General features: G+C 35.8%; 1 protein-coding gene across 6 annotated transcripts in view; it reads right to left on the bottom strand.

Moving 5' to 3' along the window:
* Positions 1-50: 50 nt before the first annotated feature.
* The window catches only part of NBEAL1 (neurobeachin like 1), an 80393-nt gene continuing 62867 nt past the window's right edge, over positions 51-17576 (bottom strand). For 4 of the 6 annotated variants that reach the window (XM_090144122.1, XM_090144120.1, XM_090144121.1 and 1 more), the window contains 15 exons: positions 17243-17383; positions 17020-17150; positions 15876-15985; positions 15327-15444; positions 14690-14787; positions 14329-14445; positions 13734-13823; positions 13473-13582; positions 12746-12918; positions 12203-12297; positions 10972-11088; positions 10141-10302; positions 9067-9215; positions 8193-8422; positions 51-5833 (listed from right to left, as the gene is read on the bottom strand). In XM_090144122.1, coding sequence (XP_090000248.1) covers positions 5757-5833; positions 8193-8422; positions 9067-9215; positions 10141-10302; positions 10972-11088; positions 12203-12297; positions 12746-12918; positions 13473-13582; positions 13734-13823; positions 14329-14445; positions 14690-14787; positions 15327-15444; positions 15876-15985; positions 17020-17150; positions 17243-17383 — 1918 coding nt within the window. In that variant the 3' untranslated portion in view covers positions 51-5756. The remainder of the gene's footprint in view (positions 5834-8192; positions 8423-9066; positions 9216-10140; positions 10303-10971; positions 11089-12202; positions 12298-12745; positions 12919-13472; positions 13583-13733; positions 13824-14328; positions 14446-14689; positions 14788-15326; positions 15445-15875; positions 15986-17019; positions 17151-17242; positions 17384-17576) is intronic. The other 2 variants (XM_090144123.1, XM_031601298.2) reach the window with 1 other exon arrangement.

Genomic DNA, 17576 nt, shown 5'->3' with positions numbered 1-17576 from the left:
ACAAAATTGTGCATGTTAAAAATTGTTAGGTTACAAACTCACAAATCCTAGAAAAGTGCAAAATTTTAAAACATCTTCCACCATGCTGTACAGAAAAAAATTCCATCGTTAGCTAATATACACACTCTCAAAACATATTGATCATACCAAAATAAGACATACAGTATACACTTAAAGCACCCAGAAGGGAAAGAGATATTGCACAGAAGACTAACAGCAAGTTTGTTACAGTGCTTGAAGGCTCATTTTCAAAAGTACACATTTAATACTCCTCAGACCTAACATTTAACTTTTTTTTTTAAAAAAGGCATTTTTTGGCATTTAAAAATTCAGTTGTAATCACAATTGCACAATGTGTAAGAGTCAAAAGATATGATTAGATATGATTAACCGTTGCTCTAAGTAAGGCCTTTGCACTGCCTTTTAGCTTTATTAATTTAAACAAATGCTGAAGCATATCAAATAATTTCTTACTGAATTTCATCAAGGAAACTTTGAGTAGCAGCAAAACTTCCAACAGAAGACTAACCAATGAGAGGTAAGTCTAAAAGCAGCGTTTGTCTAATCTTGGATTAAGAGGTGCCTGCATAGATAAAGGTTGGATCAGGACACGTAGCAAATTTTCCTTGTTTTTTTGTTGTTTTTTTTCCTCCTCATGGCTTTCTTTAATAGATCACAGCTGCAACAACTAAAGCAGTATTACCAGGTACACACTTAAGTTTAAAATAGTTACTACAAAGCAAAAAAATGTCTCCCTCAAGAGAAAATGCTGACTGGATAGGAAATTAAATCAATAAATGGTTTCTAGCTTCATTTAAATTTATGATACATATGGCTAGATGTTTTGTCTTTCAATCTCCAAACACCTTAGCAGCATTAAACCATAATCTGCACTGACAATCATGCTTTGGGGACAAGAAATTAGTTACAACAGTCTCTGCAAAGAACCTAGTCACAGACCCAAGCTCTGGAATTACTTTCCAAGTTACCCAAATCCATCAAATGAAAACAGAAAGCATACACAACTGGAGGAACTCTATTTCAGTCATTTTGGTAAACAGTAACAAAAAAAATAAATCAGTATTCTTCCAGTGATGCACAACAAAAAGGTGAGCAAAAACTAAATGAGACTGTCTTTGATTAAACAGTACAAACACCTGTAGAGTGTTCAAGACTTCAGTAAAATGAATAATGCAGTTGACTGAAAAGTAAACTGCAAATGATGCTATGCTGCCACTCAGAGGCCTTTCTGTATTCTGATAACTATAGTGCTGAAGGAGGAGACAGTGTTTTAACTGTAGAAGCTGGCTATTATTAATAACAAGAAATTTGTTCCCTGGGATGGAAAGAAAGGCATCTTCCAAACACTTTGGTTGAGTCTGGCATTGGTATATAACGAACCTACATACATGAGATTGCACAAAATTTTTCTCTCCCCAAAAGGAAGACGTACCTCTTGTGTCACTGCCTGCATCTGCTTAGACTTGCCAAACAAACATGCACAATTTTAAAGCAATGCAAGTTAATACAATCTGTTGTATTAAAGTCTCTTCATTAGCTTCATTGTAGTTGCTGTGCTGTTACCTATTACAGCACCAAATTTGACTGACCATTCACAAAAACAATGATCAAGTTCAGTGAATGAAAACAAAAAGTCTGCAGAAGTGTAGCACTTTGTGGTATATCTCATTTAAGAACCACTGTCTTCAACTATCCATAATGCTTTATGGAGATTTTGGTAATATATAACTAATAACTAGTAACTAGAGTGTATACATTTGCACAGCTTAAGTCACTCCTTAGCAGAAACTTCATAGGCAACTGATTACTAAGTGTCACATTTATCACCAAATACTACATAGGTTTTAAACCAAAAGGCATAAAGAGCCCATTTGCAAAAGCACAGAAGTACATGCTTAAATTCCCACCAAATTAAATGTGACCCTACAGTGTTTTTATCTAGCAGTATTTATTAGATCAGGGCCTTAGGGTATTAGGCTATATATTTATACGCAAGAAAAATGCAGTTAATTTAAGACAGATTATCATTTTGTGCTGGTGTTGGTAAGGTATATGGATGATAGAAGGTACAGTTTCTAGATAGTCTATGACAGAGTAGTAGATAAGTATATTGATATGGTATAATTCATGTAAGTCTGATGCTAACTTGAACTGCAAACATTTCACTTTCTGAATGCTGGTATAGTATAAAAACTGCGAAGGCTAGACAAGATTCTTCACTATAGATAAAATACTAGAAATAGTATCAAGAATTAGTAGCAAACTGAGAAATCTAACAAACGTTTTACTTGAAGTAAAGGAGAAGTGTCTTCTAAATATCATCTTTTGGTATGGAATTTCAAATGCTAGGAAGAATTTATTCAATACTGCTAACTGCTCAATCTAATTTATATACAAATATCAAAAGCAAGTTTTCAGGTTTTTTTTTTTTTTTTTTTTAATATTTACACACTTCCTTACTCGGCTTCAGAAGCATATCTTTAGCTTTGATAAACATCATTAAGGATGTTCCAAAAATGAAATGAAAGGAGGTACCAACAAGAAGGTCTAGACAAATGCAGTGTTACAAAGTAACTGTGCACTGCTTATTCCCAATTCCTAATCAGAACGGTTTGTCTCACGGCTTTACTTTTTTATGCTTAAATCTAATTTCACAAATGTCTCATTCAACATGAAAAACAATGTGCTCTGCTTGGCTTGAGGAAAGTAAAAGGAAGTCATAGACTCCGTACTGCAATAATAGACTGCAATTCAATTAGCCTGACCAGCTGACAGAAATAAAAAGATTTTCTACTTGAAAGACATACAAAGAAATGAAGCAAAATGCCACCTACTGCTCAAACTTACTTCTATCTATACCTTTTATTTAAAGCTGGTTTTACATAAAGGCAAAGTGCAGACTTTAGAACCCCTGGGGACTTTCCAGCAGGTCTGGCAAGAATATTGACTGCGTGGTGGTATACACCCCTCATCCTGTAGGATCGTGTGATGATGAAAAGGTAACGTACATTGCTATTCTGCATAGAACATGAAGTAGCTCAGAGCTCACCTTTTCTCATTCTGCTGTCTTGTGTGGAGCACAAGCTGTTATCAAATCTACTCCAAAACTGTCCGCAGTTCAACCTGACCCAGATATTACTGAAGATCACCTAATGCTCACAATGACCTGAAATGATGGTATTCAAATGTCAAAGCTCCTCACCAGAAGTCCTCTCATCCCCAATTACTGCAACTACATTACACGTTACATAAGCTAACACACTGTATCACTATTCTTGAATATTAAATTATTAAAATTAATTTCTTGTATAAATATAACCTAAACACAATAAGACATTTTTCAAACCTTTATGTGAACCTCTGAGCAAGTGATAAAGATTCTCTTCACAAACAATATGAAAGAACCATTTCCTTTTTCTCTACTTGATTCTGCTAACTTGAAATGTTATTGCCTCTCCCTTCCTCCACAAGCATACCCTTAATTTCATATATGCATTTAAACAGAACATATATGCACACTTATAAAAACCAGTGTAATGCCCCAAGTGAGTGAGTTCTTAACTTCCCCAAACTACTCTCTAAAGATCTCCCCTGAAATCCCTTCTTCATGAAATCATAACGGACAAGCTTACTTCACATTCTTATGTGCACACTTTATACTTCCAGAATCACTTTATTCTTCCTCCTGGATAGGCAATTGACAAAAACAGTTCTCACTTTGAACGTATGGAGTCTGAAAAAAATGAACCACTTCACTTTCAGAAATTTAATGCTCTCTTGGCAAGTGACTCAGAAATTACTCTTATTTTCTCTGAACCTTCTAGACAATCCAGTCTGTCACAGTGATTAATTAGAATATTGCAACTATGGATAGACCCATTTTCTCACTAGTCTGATTTATTTCCTCTAAAGTTAAGCAAAAAGTTTCCTCAGAACATGGGGAATCCCCACAAGAGAAATTTTTTTTTCTTTTTTTTTTCTTTTTTTTTTTTAAGTAAAGACATTGAGGAAGCAAATACAGTTTTAGTGAAACTAACTGAACTTCTAAAAATTATCTTTTTCCAGGAGCAGGGATTAACCATATAGAAATAAAGATAATAAATATTGTGCCAAAAGTTAATGAAATGAGATTATACATAATGGAGTTCCTCAGGTAGCTCATCGGGTCCCCAGTCATAGGGAATATATATCTGATAATCTTTATAGGAGGTACATCGCACATTCATTTCCATAAATAAATAGAAATAACAAAAAGGTGATGGCAGAGGGAAGAGAATGGTAACCAGAAGGGAATCTTATCAAACAACCACTTCTAACTCTGCCTTTTATCTGTACTCCACTTGCATCAGAAAGATGCAAGAGGAATGATATTCTCTTTTTAATAGACATACATACACGTATATACATATATACACAGACACATATACACACATACCTTTTCATGCCAGTCAAAAAAAATCTTATTTTTCCCTCAGCACCAGGCTTTTAACAGGATGGGGATTATAATTTAAATTATTAATATTATAAAAAAGGCCAGAATGATAGGAAAACACTCATCTATTATCATATATTGCTTAACAAAGGAAACATTCAGTAATGGCTTTTCGAAAATATAGCATCTAATTGAAAACTGTTCTGTTGTCTAATGAGCACGTACAGATCTGATATTTTCTTCTCACCACTATTAAACACATCTTGAAAACAGATACACTATTTCCCTGCTTAACAGAAAAAAAATACAGCCAGCAAGTGCTTTGGTGAATACTATGCCAAGAAAAAAAACAGGTGCTATTTAATTAATTTGTGCTGTAATGTTGTTTAAATGATTTTGCAATGGAATTTGTTCTTTCTTTGCAGGAGTTGCCTTACTATTAAAGACTGATCTTTAACTGACATGGATATGCAATTACTCCTCCATATTTCTTCAAGATATTAACTATATTATGGGATTCCTAAGTGTTTTAGTCTACTTAAAAATATAAATAATTTTTAGCAGCAAGTTTTCCTACCTCCTTCAGCTCATCCACCACCTTCAAATCCTTTGAAGTTACTCATGTCTGTACTTAAGAATTTTTCATAATCAAGTAGTACAACACAGATGCTCCTTACAAACAGCCTAAAACTGGAACTACATAAAAGATGACAGCAATGGCCATTTACAGAAACAAATCACAATAAGTTATTCATTAATCTAAAGACAGTGAAAAAAATCATAATTGTCAACTATACCAGTTTTGAATAGTACCACTATAACAGTTTTAATTCACTGATGGGAAATTAGTGCTCTCAAAGCACTGCCAAGTATCTTTCTTGTGGTCAAGGAGCATCTGGCTAATAGAGCCAGTTTTAAATCAAATGCTATTTATTTTAGGTTCAATTAGCAAGGCTTGGGTGTGGAGGTCTGGTGTTTTTGTTTTCTGCACCCATTTCCTTTTTTTCCTTTGTTTGGCTGCTTTTTGGTTTTTTTTTCCCTGAAACCCTGTTTTAGCAGCTATTTAGAGAGGGATTCTGTTGTAACCAAATCAATGTGGTTAAGGAAAAATATGCAAGCAAGCTAACTTGCATGAGTACATATGCTTTTTACTATACCTCTACCATAGGTTCATCTTCAACAGACTGAGAGTGAAGCCCCTGAAAACAGATGTACATTTAAAGTGACCAAAATATAAAATAAGTTTCTGGACTCCATGAGAGAAGGTAGAAGCAGCAATCACTTGGAATCTTGAGTGTTATATTCAGTCTCTCCTGACGAAATCTGGCTGAGCCGTTTGCTTGATCCCCAGAGCTTTCGGGAAAGCTGACCTGAGCGCATCTGTTTAAAAGTAATTCAGAGAAACAAAAGGAAGGGGAAGGGATAAGGCGAATAAATTAAAAAGGAACTTCAGACACTGATTTTGGTGAAATGCAGACACTACAATGTACCAATAAACAAAATTACACTAACAAAAAAGTTATTAAAAACAAACCAAAAATTACACTTAGGAATGATTCTTGGGACTGACAAAAAACAAATAACAGACAACACACTAAATCCTGTTGTCTTTGATTTTGAACAGTTAAAGGGATATTGCCAAGTAATTCCTATTTAATTCCGAATCTACTTTAAACAGCTTAGTGTTGAGTTTAGGTATTTTGATGAGAAGAAAGAGGGGTTGATGTCTCACACAACAGAACCAAATTAGCAGAAAGGACTCTTATTTCAGAGAGTACAAAAGTGATAGAATTGAAAAGGTAGAGATAACTAAGATGGATTCTTGATTATCACCTCTAAGTGATGGAATAATGCAGAGTAGTGATAACTGAGTGAAGGAAGGAAAGCAAGCATATCTGATCTCCAATTTACAGTCCTCCAAAAATCACCTGTGAAATGCTCAGAGTAAAATTTAAACCAGACATAATTCGTACTGAATATTCAATGAGTAAAGATAACAACCAGAGCCCATTTTAATCCAGCATCCAGAGTCTGCTATCTGCCAGCAATTTGTAAGAAATTCACATTTCTTAAATACAGGTCCTATGACTGGCCAGTAGTGATCAATCAGCTGAAATGCTTCATAATATAAGATGCATGCCCTAACAGCACAAGCTTGAGAACAGTTTTTGACCATTAGTCCTACAAATTAAGCTTGCTTAAGAACTGTATCATCACAGCAGCAGGGTTTTATAAAAGGCACAATGCTGCTAGCAGGTGATAATCCCACAGAGTTCTACAGCTTCCCAACAGCTATATAATTGTTAAAAATACATATTATACTTCATAGTGGATACTATCAATGCAGAAAGACTAAAGGTCATTTCACCTGATCCACAATAAAGAATATATCTCCCTTTACCCTACGCATACCTATCACCATCAAAAACCAGAACTACAGAGGATCTTCTGAAAAAAGTTCTAATTCATACATTCCTTCCTAACTACAAATAAATAAATAAATATCCCCCACCACACACACTCTTCAAATATACTGGTTGTTGCCATTATAGAAAACTAGAAAAATCTAGGACATAATTTTGTTCTTCATATGTGTGTGTGTATGTATAAATATATATATCATCTATTTACATGGATATTGAGCTTGAAAATCATTTGAGTTATTAACAGAAAATCCTGAAAACAACTGTTGGAAAGCCTCTACATTCACAAAAGGAATCCAAGACTTTGAAACCACACCTTCTCCGGAGATACAAAAAAGTAAATGTGATTAAGAACTGAAAGCCTTCAGTCTAATGAGATGCATACATTTCAGCCTACAAAAGGTCTTTTCCATGGAATAGGAAACAGAATTGGCAGTGACTTTAAAACTACTGTTACGACATACATTTGACAACACCATAAGCTGATTTTAATCAATTCTACAGTAGGAAAAGGCTGTCCAGCTGGAAGGCAGTGGAAGCTTCCCCTATTTCCTGAAACTAAATCAATTCTGTGAAGCCTTTTTAAAATATTAAACTGCACATCTCCTAGCTGAAACATCTTTCAGTACTACGAAACGAAGCCACTCTGCATTAACAAATAAAATATAGAAGCAAAACAAACTCTTCTGACACGTACTGAAGGTCATGCAGGAGCGATTATCACAGTTTCAAGTAGATACACTGCAGCAGAATGAAGATTGAATTAGAAAGAGAGGCAGGTTTAGGTTAACTCAAGTGCTTTGAAAATGACAAGTACTTAGAGCAAAATCTGCTTTGCACAAGAAGAACTGGGTTCACCTACTTGATGGATGCTCTGCCTTTGCTATTGCATATGCAGGACTAACAAGTTTATATTCATCACATAGAGCCAGAGCATATGGGGAATCTACACAAGAGATTCTTTATGCATTACAATTAGAGAATCTTAACAAAAAGTAATCTTTTCCCCAGTGTCAGTCAGTGCATATTAAAAGACACCTGATGGAAACCATGAAAAATAAAGGAGCTTGCTCATTTCCAATTTTCTTTTGGAAAATTATTTCGTCAGAAAGTAGACAACACTAACACATACAGAAGAGAATAGCTAGTATGACTTTCCTTATTCAGATGTCAGTGACAAAGTCTGAAAATTAGTCCAGCTGAACTTCCCATCTGTGATCCCCAAATATCTTTGACTCTTAAGGAGAAAATTCAGTAGAGCAGTCTCAAAAGTTATTTCTTCCCCACCGAAAACTGAAACTTGCTTTTAAATTTACCCTGCCATAGAGGAGACCTCTTGCTCAACTGGAAAGCAGAAATAAGTGAACTTCCCACTGTTCGGTAGAAAAAGTTCTTGATGGTGGGCTTTACCTCTGCTGGCTTGCCAACACCAACGATAATCAACTTGCCATCCTCCAAGCCAACAAGGATGTGGCTATACTCTTTGGTGACAGAAATGCAATGAATTGGCAGTCGCATGGCTAATGGAGAGATGCTCAGATTCAAGCTGAAATGAACAGAAACCACAGAGCATTAATTATATGTATACTTTTACATATTAAAAAGCATCACATTGCAGTTGAGATCATGGTCCATGGGATGTATTACAAAACAGTTTCTCAAGGATTCAGTTTGCAATTTTGACCATTACGAAATTCCACAGAAAGATCAACTTATACATCAGAATACAGACTCCAATGACAAGTGGCACAGAAAGGTCATACAGAAAATTAAAATACTCTCATTGGAAGAACAGGAATATTAGTCCCACATCTGTTTAAGTGACAAACATCACTCTGCAATGGAGTTCTGTAAGAGCAGTGTAGAAGAACTACATGAGTCACCATAGCTGATGAGCTCCCAGTGACAAACCAAATACAGGAACAATCACTGCTTGCCTGTATCAGACACAGCTCTTCCTAAATTCTGTTAGTTCCAGGCTGATGGTTGTGATAAATGTCTGCAGGGAAAGGAACCTAGTACAACAACTCCTAATTTTTCACATCCTCCTATCTTAGTTCTCCTTAAACAATTTTTTTTTTAATACACAGAAAAGCCCACAAATTTTAATACCTGTAGCACAAGGAGAGCCCACATTACTAAATAAACCTCTGTATTTGCTTCTCAATAAGAAACTCAGAAGTACATTACCTGTAGAGATCGCGTATGGAAAGAAATCCCTGTAAGCTGCCCATCACAATGTACTCGCCAGTCACACACATATCTGACACTTCTTCCTTCAGAGTCTCAGAACCCAGATGCTTTCCATTGACAGAATAGAGGTGTAATGCATTCTTATCCTAAATAAAACAAATAAATCCATCACAGAGGGTATGTATTCCTGCTCCCATATGGAAGTTTTTGAAGTCACTCTTCATAACTCTTGACATAACATAACATCATACCCATCCATCTAATCAATCTCAAATTATCTGGAAACATCCACAGGCTTAATGGACAGGTCCCTGTTTTTTGATGATTTTTCTTAAGGAAGAAGAAGTGAGCCCTCTTATCTTCAGCATCCTCACCCCAACCCCAAATCAGGAAGCAGAAAGGAACATATCTATTTTACAGAGAACTTCCTGGACAAGACAATGAATTTTTGAAGTATTAAAGACATAGCTAACATAATCATCTTAAGTTCTTCCAGTTTTGCAATGCCTTGGTTTCATCCTCCCCCATCATTCCAGTGCAACTAGTACGCCTATGTTTATAGTACATTTGTCTTCCATGAAAGTTCCCATCCTCACAGAAACTATGTTATACAGTTAGAGCAACTACACAGCTACTCAGACAGAACAAGTCACACTGTGAATACTATAGCTGCCTCTGACACAAAATTAAGTCACATCAGCATATTCCCTGGGCATCTTGCATCCTAAAACACATTGCTCCCCTTATAAATCTCTACTTCTGCGAGTAATGGAGCATGTTTCCCCTAGTTTTGCACTTGAAAGTAGCTCTCCCAGGAAATTTTGTTAGTGCATTCTTAAGACATCTTCCCTGCAGGTGTTTGGAAAAAAAAGCTTACAGCAGCATGGTGTGCCTGTGATTCATCTTTTCAACATATTTAACTAAAATCCACAAGCAAAATAAAAAGGAAAGAGATAGTATGAACAAAAATGCCACAGTTAAGGAAATGAGAATAAAATCAAGCACATTTATCATTAGATGTTTTTGGCAAAAGAAGCAGATATTCCATGAACCTAAGTGCCTCGTAAGTACCTTAAGAGTGGTCTTCCCTTCTATGCTGGTGTGGACAACAATATGGCCTTCCCAGGACACAGCCAGATTGGGAACAGTCAGCAGTAGGGAACTCTCACAAGGTGGTCGCAAAGTTCGCATGTACTGACCTTTTCGAATGGTGCGGATAATAACAGTCCCATCCTGCAGAGACCAAATTTAGGTAAGCTGTTACTCAGCAGCAAGCTCTGAGGTAAGTTACACCAACACATAGAATGAGTATTTACTAAAAAATGAAATATTTTGAAAGTCCTTAAAGTCAACTGTGGATTAGGACTTCTGAGCATTAACGGCTCTGCATGAAGAATCCTTCCCCTCAAGGCTGCATAGTAATGGCATATGAAAAAACAAATTCAAGCAGAACAATAGGAGAAAGATAGACAACAAATCAGCCATTTTTACAAGACACATTTTTGAGTAGGCATTATTCACATTAGGCAGTTGGAGCTCAGCAGTCAGCCAGTACAGTACAGGAAGGCAGAGTACAAGGAAGCTGCAAAGAGCCTTTGGGATTAGGCAAACAGGGAACAAGCTCTTGCAGAATTGTTTCTGTGAGAAATTTAAGTACTCCAAATAAGTTCACAGGCTCTCAAGCTCATCAGTGCAAACTCGCTTGACACAGTAGCTGAGGTCTATGCTATGTAGAGTCTCTTTTGATACAGTTGACTTAAACAGCAAAGGAGATAGCATATCTTTTTGTCACACAAGGTTGAAGAATGTAAAATAACATTTTTGTTATTGTTCTTAACATCAAACACACTGTAAGCTTCGACTGGAGAGGTGGCAAAGAAGGGAAAGTATGAAGATGCTTACCCTGGATCCTGACACTGCCATGTCCAGCTCAGTGCTGATGCCAACACTTGTAACTTCATCAGTATGCCCGTAAAGGATCTGTAACGGCTTAGGTGTCAGGCCTACAGGCACTCCTCCCTGAGAGTAACAAAAAGTGCAATGACATTCTCTTGCAGCTGAAGGATAAACAAAAGTAAGTTTCTGGTACCTTCAGTGTTAGCTGTGAGAGGTGTATATTTGACACAGGCCAAAACCAAAGGAACAACTCACCCATTTCAATTTATTACCTTTTACATCAACAGCCCTATTTAGTGAAATCAAGAAATGAATGAACATACAAGTATTAAGTAGAGGAGAAAGACAATTTCTTCTCATTCCTTCAGATGACCAGGTGTGCAAGGACCACAGTGAGCACTCCAAACAGGATTCATTTGTTCACCCACTCACTACTTTGTTATCTGAGCTTATTCAATTCTTAATATTTTAACCTGGAACGAAGCCTTGCCTTCATAGACAAGGTCAAGGAAAATGATACCTATTTTGCTTAAAAACTAAATTAACTCTGATTTTCTAGGGAAAAAGAGGAAATAAAACTTCTAAGTAACTGCCACTAGTATGATATACAGTGGAAATTTTGCAATAATGATCACTAAAAATAGTGTATTATTTGCCCACGACTGCAGAGTGTCAAGATGATTTAGTACTTTTGATCCAGCAAGTATACTGTCAGCATATAAAGACTTGGTCAGACCAGTTCTCAAGCAAGATCTGTGCTTACAGCAAAGTTACAGTTCTGCAGAATCTCCATTATAGCTAATGTGAGAGAAATCTGACCGCCAACACCAAGTCCTGAAATTCTCAATTACACATGAATTGCAGAACAAGTGTCAGAATAAAGAGTTGGGAAAGATGGCAACAATGTGGAGCAGAAGAGAAGTGGCAGCATGCAGAATATGACTGCCACAATGGAAATAACATCACACTTTTAAGTACACTTTTGCAGTGTGAAAGCATTAAAGAATTCTGAAATGCCAGAGTAATGTAAAACTAGTTAAACAGACTAGTCCATCTTAGCTAATTCCTGATTTAAGTCACCAGAACTTTCCACAGAGGAAATGCAATGCTAAAATGCAACTGTTAAAGCTGTTAAACTGTTAAACATAAAAGAAGGTAAGTCAATGAACCATCACAGCAAGACAATGAAACAAAAGGATTCAGAAACTGCATTTCAGAGTAAGCCTAAATAACATACCTGCTGAACTATTTGCCATATCATACAGGTTGTGTCTCTGGATCCAGAAATTAAATGAATTCCACAATAATCTATTGCCAAGCAGGTCACAATATCTAGATGAAGGAGAAATAACAAGAATTTGATGTAGTTTAATTGTAATTTCACCACTGTGTGATGGTGAGCATGCAGACTGTCTACAGTGTAGCCTCATTTACAGTCAACATGAAGCATTCTACTGTGCTAATGACTGATGAGGCTGTATCAACCAGTGAAGCCATTATACAATCAGGTGTACTAATGTGACTTTATCACCTTTGTTCCCTAACAGTAGTAGTCAAGCTTTATTTTGAAACTACATTGAATTACTACAGCAACTAAAAAGGCATACTCAACTATTTACATATAATCACAGTCCAGGTAATAATCTGTTCTTACACTGCCATTCTATTATGATTGCTGCACCTGCCAGTTTAGGTGCATTGGCTTTAACTCTTTCAAAAATACAAACATCAAGATACAATACATAAAGCCTTTCATTTCACAATGTAAAGAATTACTAACCCATGTGCCTGATGTGCTGTCCAATCAGCTTGCCTTTTGTAAGAGATGTCACTCTGATGCTGTTGTCCCAGTGTCCTCCACTAAAGAGGAGTTTTGCATCATGAGATACTGCAAACAACTTAGAAGTGATCTCCAGTCCTGGTGCAAAAGGACCACTCATGTTGCGCTGTGTTCTGTAAGCAAATGGTAAACAATTAAAAGTGAATTTGGTTCAAATCTTTTTTAATTCTTGTATCCTTAAAAGAAATGCTGTAGAAGAGGCTATAAATAAATGATGAAATTCTGCCCCCTTGATATCCACAGCAAAACTGTCAGTGCCATGAGTGGAAACCAGATTAAATCATGCAATTTATAGTTCTGTACAAATAACTAATTACCCTAGTAAATAATGTAATTTGAAAGTAAAAGAGGAATCTTCTCAAAAATCAGGAAAAATGACCACTTACAACTTTTCTGTATTTTAAGACTGTATGAAGTTCATCTCAAATTCCAAGATGATGTTTTATAATAATTAACTAGAAAAATAGAATGAGAAGTAGCTCTAAAAATGAAGAGCGATGAAATATCACTTACAGGACTCTTTACTAGAAAGGTAATATTAAGCACTAGAAGATGCAAACCTAGCTAAAAATTCAGCCAAAGAAAATACAGTCCATTTATTGTCAAACAATTACTCTATTTTATTACTATAGATGCGTTCATCTGTATGTCCTCATCATTTGCTTACTTGGGATTTGTCACTGTAGTATCTTTGATGAATGTAAAATAGTTGGAGATGTTTTTATCATAAGGCAGCCAACCATGGGTTCCAATAATGCAATTCAGACTTGCTGTTACCTAAGAAAGTTAGAAAAATTGATGAAACCCAGAGACTTTTCTCCTGGTATTAGAACTTACATAAAATAAAAAAAGGCAAAGCAGCACATTTGTACCTATTTATTATGACTGCTGGCACTCTCCAAGATCAATATTGGCACACACAACTTACCAATATCTCTGGGCTTCCCTGAGACATAAAGGAACGTGACTGATTCCTGGGGACAACAGCTTTGACGATGGGAACACCATCACTGATTCCCTAAGAGAAAGGACACAGTTTTGATTTGATTATACACAAGAGGTAAAGATCAAGTGTAGAATCTGTGAAGAGTTAAGACCTAAATCCTCTAATCAAAACCAGACCTGTAAAGTACAGTTGGGCATTGACATTCACATACTCAGTTCATACAGGTATACAGCATCACAAGTACCAGGGCATAAAACCCTAGTTGTCCTGTAACAGTGAGTTTGTTCATCAAACCTAGTGAATCCTCAGGTACCACCAGTGTTGTTCTTAACTTTCATGATTTAGTTATTAACTTAATACCCAAACAAGACTCAAATTCATGTCCATCAGATATAGATTTATGGGATTCAACTTCTATGAAACTAACTAAAAAGATACTGTTTGTTTTATACAAATTGCACTTTCAAGGATTTTCTTCAAATAGGAAGCAAGTCTACTTTATATGGCTTATGGCTTTTTGTTTCAAGTAGATCAGAAATCTCAGATCAAACTAAACAGCTCCAAAAAATGCATCTACCTCTATGAAGAATGACTTCAGTTCAGTGAGGTGTTGGAAGAGATTCAGAGTAGAGGTATCACTTCTAGTTAGTCTTTGCACTACCTCTTCTGCTGACAACCTCTGAGGATGGGGCTCCTGGAAGACAAGATTTGAAAAAGCATCAAATCAGACAGTCAAATTAGACACTTACCAAATTGTTGAAGTCATATGAGGCACTCAACTTATTTCAGAAAGAAAATGAACTTCTTTTGAAAATGCTATGTTAAATTTCCTTCACAATGACCCCTAGAAATGTTAATGTGGAAGACTTATTTTTCACAAGTTCTCTAACTCAGTTGAATTTAACCAAAGGTCTGACTGAGAATGAAAAGAGCATTACCTTCAACAGCTGACAGGGAGTTTGTCCAAAATTGTTTATCATCCCTTCTAAAGCTTTCCTTTCCTTCTCATCTGTTAAAGCATCCAAATCCACAGCCCCTGGATCGCAGCCAGAAAGAAGGGCAGAAAAAAAGAATAGAAATCAAACCGTTTATATAGAAAAGATTAGCAAAGAAATGAAACAAATTCATTGCAGCATTATCACCCTTTCCCACAGGAAAGCCTCCAAACTATGCATTCATTCATATAAAATACAACCTGAAAACACCATTCTTTGGAGTTGTCAGTATGAGAAATGCAGATTTTTTGACTTGTCAAATGGATTTAATGTACTTCATGCATGCAGTGTTACACACAAAAGCCACCCAAAATTCACCTTCAGTAGATTAATATTAATTCACAATATTTTTTACTCAATTTGCCTCAACTCCTAAACCATGAGAAATCTCTTCCTATGAATGCTTTTAGGCAAGTGAACAAACTGTATTCTGACAAATACAAGTTATGCTTCCACATTTCATAATTCTCTTGCTTTACTATATGTTACCTCATGGCATGATCACAAATCAAGTGCTTCTAGTTAATACTGAAAACCCACAGTTCTGATAACAATGACAGGAAAGTATACTGCTTTGTACCTTCGTAAGTACAATAATAGAACACATTGAGTGCCTCCACTGCAGCTGGTCCCCTCTGCTTGTAGCCAAAAATCAAATCTATCCATTCATGAAGATGAGCAGAAACATACTCTGATTCCTAGAGGAAAAAACACTCAATAATAAGAATGTTGTTCCTTGAAATATTTACTGATTTCTGTGAAAGAAATTCCTAAAATAGGCATATGCACAAATTAAGTGTACACTAATGTATGGGGCAGAAGCATAGAATATGGAGTAAGGACCAACTACCAGGTAAGAGGGAAATGTAATACAAAGCAATACATCTAGACTGTTGAAATGGAGATGTGAAAGGGAAGTTAAGCTGCTAGTCTCTATAATTATTAAAATTCAAGAGGAAGCTTATCACCCCAAATCATTTAATTCTGCATTATATCTCCTAAGGAGGCAACATCCAAATCATCAGCATCCTTAGGATCTTTCCTTTTTTCATTCAAGCATTTACATGCACAAGGCTGTTAAGTGAAAATTCTTTCATTATAATTATTTCGTGCGTAACTATCATCTTACCAGAGCCTTCCTATGTTTATAAATGAAGTCTTCTGGGGAATGGGCCCACTTGGGAAGAACAACATCATTTACTGCTTCTTTGGATATCTGAAGCTGACCCAAGTTAAAGCCTAGTGAGAATTTTGGAGAATTAAGAGTTACTACAAAATACTTCCAGTCTCAAAAGAAGCATTAGTCATTTACACTCATATCAGAAAAACATACTTTCATTTGCTCTATTAGGACTAAAACTTCAAAACATTTCAATAAGATTATTCATAAGTATGAACTAATAACTAATAGGTTTAAGTTATTCTAGAATCAAGGGCTTCAAGTCTTAAATTCTAAGACTTTAATTCTTAAATTTCATAACAGCAGCCCTAAATATTTAATTTTTAAACACTTGACTTCGGTGTTACAAATTTTAATAACTTAGAACTCTAGTAACTATAGCTACCAGACCAAATTATCAGCAGCACAAACATGTAAATCTACTTTCAAACTGCCTATTAGGAGATATAAAACTCCCCTGGGCAAGAAATTTGAACAAGACTATCTAGGAGTCTCACATCAGAATGCAGGACATTCTCCTTCTAATTAACTTTACATATGATTGAAATTTATATATGACCGAAATAGCTTGTGTTCCCCTCCCCTTTCTCTTTTTTCATACATTTTGAAATTTTACATGGCTCTAAAGTCAACTGACTTCACACGATATTGTTAGATAACAGCAACAAGAAGAAAATACACACAATGCCTGGAACAAATAACAGATGTGAAGTTTTAGGATGTCCAAGCCATCACTCAACAAATCTAGTAATACAAATACTTATTAATCTCTATTAACTTTAGCTATTTGATCTTTTTTCTATTCTGTTAACTTTTTCATTTTAAATACTCAAATGAGCATCTGTTCTTTTGTTAACCAAACAACAATAGTTTTAGCCATCCTTAATCTCCCACTCTGAGTTTTAACCATTTAGACTACTGCTCAATGCAACTGGTCTCACTGAACAGTTTTGAAGTCAGCATGATGAAGTAATTTCTACAAGTATATTATTAGGCTTAAAGATGAAATACACCAGAGTATTCATAAATGGTTGGAACAATCCTTCTCAGAAGAGGAGTACTCTATGCAGAATATTCTGAGCAGTCTATTTACCATTTTGGTTCTCCAGGAATTCTGGGAAGTAGAAAAATTCTGGAATAAGTTCCTTGACATCATTGGGATTATCCATGAGTGCTTGCCAGGTAGCAGGAATAGAATGGAACTGTCGATCAGCACAATCAAACCTGGGGGACAGAAAATTCACATCAGATTGATTACTCCCTTGGTAAAAAATGACATGGAAGAAAAAGTTGGTGCTTCTTTGCTCACAATGTACCTGCCACTTTGAAGTTGGATGTGAAGAGTTGTGAAAGGTTCTACCCGAATGAGGTAATGCATGACACCAGCAGCATTTGAATAGTGTGTCCCATAGTGAAATTTGTCAATCACTCCAAGGGGATCCTCAAAATTATCATATCTTCAAAAACAAAAGACAGCAACAAAAAACTTCTGTAAATACAACTAAGCACTGTAGCTGATATACACACAGATTATACTTACTGGAAGGACTCAAAAGAAATTATCACAGTAATTTGTGAAAGAAAATCACATCCAGTTCTATTAAACATGAGAACACATTTTGGCTCAGAAAGTCCCTAAGCAAAAGGGAC

Source organism: Phasianus colchicus, chromosome 7, assembly GCF_987193195.1.
Source record: "Phasianus colchicus chromosome 7, bPhaCol1.hap1.1, whole genome shotgun sequence".
Taxonomy (NCBI): Eukaryota; Metazoa; Chordata; class Aves; order Galliformes; family Phasianidae; genus Phasianus; species Phasianus colchicus.
Note: the sequence above shows the minus strand (reverse complement) of the source record. Positions and strands in the feature narration are given on the sequence as shown.